This window comes from Oncorhynchus masou, unplaced genomic scaffold (genome assembly GCF_036934945.1).
Source record: "Oncorhynchus masou masou isolate Uvic2021 unplaced genomic scaffold, UVic_Omas_1.1 unplaced_scaffold_1965, whole genome shotgun sequence".
NCBI classification, from domain to species: domain Eukaryota; kingdom Metazoa; phylum Chordata; class Actinopteri; order Salmoniformes; family Salmonidae; genus Oncorhynchus; species Oncorhynchus masou.
Genome location: NW_027008458.1, coordinates 22,501 through 27,500, shown reverse-complemented (window position 1 = coordinate 27,500; position 5,000 = coordinate 22,501). Strand labels below are relative to the sequence as shown.

General features: G+C 49.6%; 1 protein-coding gene across 1 annotated transcript in view; it reads right to left on the bottom strand.

Moving 5' to 3' along the window:
- The window catches only part of LOC135532646 (vascular endothelial growth factor receptor 3-like), a 60,939-nt gene that overhangs the window by 34,251 nt on the left and 21,688 nt on the right, over positions 1 to 5,000 (bottom strand). The window contains 3 exon segments of the mRNA XM_064960114.1: positions 2,324 to 2,552; positions 3,473 to 3,603; positions 3,815 to 3,923. Of these exon segments, the coding sequence (XP_064816186.1) occupies positions 2,324 to 2,552; positions 3,473 to 3,603; positions 3,815 to 3,923 (469 nt within the window).

The following is a 5,000-nucleotide window of genomic DNA, read 5'->3' as shown; positions in this document are numbered from 1 at the left end:
GTGTGTGAGGCCCACGTTCCTCTGTGTGTGAGGCCCACGTGCCTCTGTGTGTGAGGCCACGTTCCTCTGTGTGAGGCCCACGTTCCTCTGTGTGTGAGGCCCACGTTCCTCTGTGTGAGGCCCACGTTCCTCTGTGTGTGAGGCCCACGTTCCTCTGTGTGTGTGAAGCCCATGTTCCTCTGTGTGTGTGAGGCCCACGTTCCTCTGTGTGTGTGAGGCCCACGTGCCTCTGCGTGTGTGAGGCCCACGTTCCTCTGTGTGTGAGGCCCACGTGCCTCTGCGTGTGTGAGGCCCACGTTCCTCTGTGTGTGAGGCCCACGTTCCTCTGTGTATGTGAGGCCCACGTGCCTCTGCGTGTGTGAGGCCCACGTTCCTCTGTGTGTGAGGCCCACGTTCCTCTGTGTGAGGCCCACGTTCCTCTGTGTGAGGCCCACGTGCCTCTGTGTGTGTGAGGCCCACGTTCCTCTGTGTGTGAGGCCCACGTGCCTCTGTGTGTGAGGCCCACGTTCCTCTGTGTGAGGCCCACGTTCCTCTGTGTGTGAGGCCCACGTTCCTCTGTGTGAGGCCCACGTTCCTCTGTGTGTGAGGCCCACGTTCCTCTGTGTGTGTGAAGCCCATGTTCCTCTGTGTGTGTGAAGCCCACGTTCCTCTGTGTGTGTGAAGCCCACGTTCCTCTGTGTGTGTGAGGCCCACGTTCCTCTGTGTGTGTGAGGCCCACGTTCCTCTGTGTGTGTGAGGCCCACGTTCCTCTGTGTGAGGCCCACGTTCCTCTATGTGTTCCACTGGAGGTTCTACTTGGAACCCAAAAAGGTTCTCCCTTAAACCAAGAAGAGCTCTATCTAGGATCCATAGAGGCTTGTCCTATGGGGACAGTTGAAGAACCCTTTTCTCTAAGAGTGTAGAGGTTCCTGTGTGTGTCTCCCTCTCACCTTTAACCGATATGTATTTGCGTAGACAGTGTTTCTCTCACCTTTAACCGATATGTATTTGCGTAGACAGTGTTTCTCTCACCTTTAACCGATATGTATTTGCGTAGACAGTGTTTCTCTCACCTTTAACCGATATGTATTTGCGTAGACAGTGTTTCTCTCACCTTTAACCGATATGTATTTGCGTAGACAGTGTTTCTCTCACCTTTAACCGATATGTATTTGCGTAGACAGTGTTTCTCTCACCTTTAACCGATATGTATTTGCGTAGACAGTGTTTCTCTCACCTTTAACCGATATGTATTTGCGTAGACAGTGTTTCTCTCACCTTTAACCGATATGTATTTGCGTAGACAGTGTTTCTCTCACCTTTAACCGATATGTATTTGCGTAGACAGTGTTTCTCTCACCTTTAACCGATATGTATTTGCGTAGACAGTGTTTCTCTCACCTTTAACCGATATGTATTTGCGTAGACAGTGTTTCTCTCACCTTTAACCGATATGTATTTGCGTAGACAGTGTTTCTCTCACCTTTAACCGATATGTATTTGCGTAGACAGTGTTTCTCTCACCTTTAACCGATATGTATTTGCGTAGACAGTGTTTCTCTCACCTTTAACCGATATGTATTTGCGTAGACAGTGTTTCTCTCACCTTTAACCGATATGTATTTGCGTAGACAGTGTTTCTCTCACCTTTAACCGATATGTATTTGCGTAGACAGTGTTTCTCTCACCTTTAACCGATATGTATTTGCGTAGACAGTGTTTCTCTCACCTTTAACCGATATGTATTTGCGTAGACAGTGTTTCTCTCACCTTTAACCGATATGTATTTGCGTAGACAGTGTTTCTCTCACCTTTAACCGATATGTATTTGCGTAGACAGTGTTTCTCTCACCTTTAACCGATATGTATTTGCGTAGACAGTGTTTCTCTCACCTTTAACCGATATGTATTTGCGTAGACAGTGTTTCTCTCACCTTTAACCGATATGTATTTGCGTAGACAGTGTTTCTCTCACCTTTAACCGATATGTATTTGCGTAGACAGTGTTTCTCTCACCTTTAACCGATATGTATTTGCGTAGACAGTGTTTCTCTCACCTTTAACCGATATGTATTTGCGTAGACAGTGTTTCTCTCACCTTTAACCGATATGTATTTGCGTAGACAGTGTTTCTCTCACCTTTAACCGATATGTATTTGCGTAGACAGTGTTTCTCTCACCTTTAACCGATATGTATTTGCGTAGACAGTGTTTCTCTCACCTTTAACCGATATGTATTTGCGTAGACAGTGTTTCTCTCACCTTTAACCGATATGTATTTGCGTAGACAGTGTTTCTCTCACCTTTAACCGATATGTATTTGCGTAGACAGTGTTTCTCTCACCTTTAACCGATATGTATTTGCGTAGACAGTGTTTCTCTCGGCTCCTCCTATTCTGAACCTCACAGACATAGTTCCCTTCATCCTGTAGCGTGATGCTAGCGATGGTCATCTCCAGGACCCAGCTGTTAGACTGCTCCTGATAGGTCAGTTGTCCATCCAGGCGGTCAGCGTACAGGTGGACACTACGACAGTCCAGCTCCAGGGGTTTACCACGCTCATCCTGCAGCGCCTGGAGGGAGGGAGAGAGAGAGGGAGAGAGGGAGGGAGGGGGAGAGGGAGGGAGGGAGAGAGAGAGGGAGGGGGAGAGGGAGGGAGAGAGAGAGAGGGAGGGGGAGAGGGAGGGAGGGAGTGGGAGGGGGAGAGGGAGGGAGGGAGGATGGATAAGTCAGTCTTACTGTTCTTCCTATCCTGTCCTACTATTCTACTACCCTGGGTCCCAGATTGGTTTTGTGTTGTCTTACCAAAATTCATCAACAAGTTTACAATGGAATTGTCAAGATTTGGGATTACCAGTCACAACCAAATTAAACTACTGTAGCATTAAGAACATTCAGTGTGCCATTCTCTCTACCTAGGGGTTCAATCTTTACCAGGTGAGCTGTTACCTGTGGGTCCAGTCTGTACCAGGTGAGCTGTTACCTGTGGGTCCAGTCTGTACCAGGTGAGCTGTTACCTGTGGTTCCAGTCTGTACCAGGTGAGCTGTTATCTGTGGTTCCAGTCTGTACCAGGTGAGCTGTTACCTGTGGGTCCAGTCTGTACCAGGTGAGCTGTTACCTGTGGGTCCAGTCTGTACCAGGTGAGCTGTTACCTGCGGGTCCAGTCTGTACCAGGTGAGCTGTTACCTGTGGGTCCAGTCTGTACCAGGTGAGCTGTTACCTGCGGGTCCAGTCTGTACCAGGTGAGCTGTTACCTGTGGGTCCAGTCTGTACCAGGTGAGCTGTTACCTGCGGGTCCAGTCTGTACCAGGTGAGCTGTTACCTGCGGGTCCAGTCTGTACCAGATGAGCTGTTACCTGTGGGTCCAGTCTGTACCAGGTGAGCTGTTACCTGTGGGTCCAGTCTGTACCAGGTGAGCTGTTACCTGCGGGTCCAGTCTGTACCAGGTGAGCTGTTACCTGTGGGTCCAGTCTGTACCAGGTGAGCTGTTACCTGCGGGTCCAGTCTGTACCAGGTGAGCTGTTCGTAGGTGTAGTTGTCAGCGATGCAGCTTAGCGACACCTCCTCCTGCTCCAGAGGTTCCTCAGACGGACCCAGCTCTACACTGAACCCTTCTGGGATAGCTGGAGGAGGGAGGGAGGGGATTAGATTATTTTGCTTATGATATTGAGGGCTCTATGGTTCAAAATGTTTGTTGTTGTTGTATTACTACACAAACTATTACTACTACTATTACAAAATGGCAGATGTATTTATTAATGTATATATAATGCATATTACTGTACAGTACGTTGTATGCTAAACCAAGAGAAGGTAATCAGTTGAAATACTCACTGGTCACATAGAAGTATATCAGCTTCTGGTCTTTACCCACTTTGTTGTTAGCAGAACATTTATACATGACTGATACACTGGCGTTCTGGATCACCAGTCTGCTGACTATCTAGAGAGGAGAGGAGGGAGGGAGAGGGAGGGAGGGAGGGAGGGAGGGAGGGAGGGAGAGGAGAGGAGAGGAGAGGAGGGAGGGAGGGAGGGAGGGAGGGAGAGAGGGAGGGAGGGAGGGAGGGGGGAGAGGGGGGGGGAGGGAGGGAGAGGAGAGGAGGGAGGGAGGGAGGGAGGGAGGGAGGGAGGGAGGGAGGGAGGGAGGGAGGGAGGGAGGGAGGGAGGGAGGGAGGGAGGGAGGGAGGGAGGGAGGGAGGGAGGGAGGGAGGGAGGGAGGGGGAGGGGGAGGGAGGGAGGATTCAATACAACATGGCTTCCATACTAAATAAATCTGCTCTTACATTGAAAATGCTGAAGAAAGTAGGGAGATGGGTTATAAATGTGTTATGCTGAAGACAGAAGGGAGATGGGTTATAAATGTGATATTATGTGTTGAAATGTTTTTTACTAGACAACTGACTGGGTCTTTGAACCCTGACCTGGAATCCACACTCAATCCACTAGTATCTACTCTGACTCTGGTTGTCCTGGTTGTTCTGGTTGTCCTGGTTGTCCTGGCTGTCCTGGTTGTCCTGGTTGTCCTGGCTGATTCCATGCTACTCTGACTGGTTGTCCTGGTTATCCTGGTTGTCCTGGTTGTCCTGGTTGTCCTGGTTGTTTCCATGCTACTCTGACTCTGGCTGTCCTGGCTGTCCTGGCTGTCCTGATTGTCCTGGTTGTTTCCATGCTACTCTGACTCTGACTGTCCTGGCTGTCCTAGCTGTCCTGGTTGTTTCCATGCTACTCTGGCTCTGGTTGTCCTGATTGATTCCATGCTACTCTGGCTCTGGTTGTCCTGGTTGTCCTGGTTGATTCCATGCTACTCTGGCTCTGGTTGTGCTGGTTGTCCTGGTTGTCCCTGTTGATTCCATGCTACTCTGGCTCTGGTTGTCCTGGTTGTCCTGGTTGTTCCTGTTGATTCCATGCTACTCTTGCTCTGGTTGTCCTTGTTGTCCTGGTTGTCCTGGTTGTTCCTGTTGATTCCATGCTACTCTGGCTCTGGTTGTCCTGGTTGTCCTTGTTGTCCTGATTGATTCCA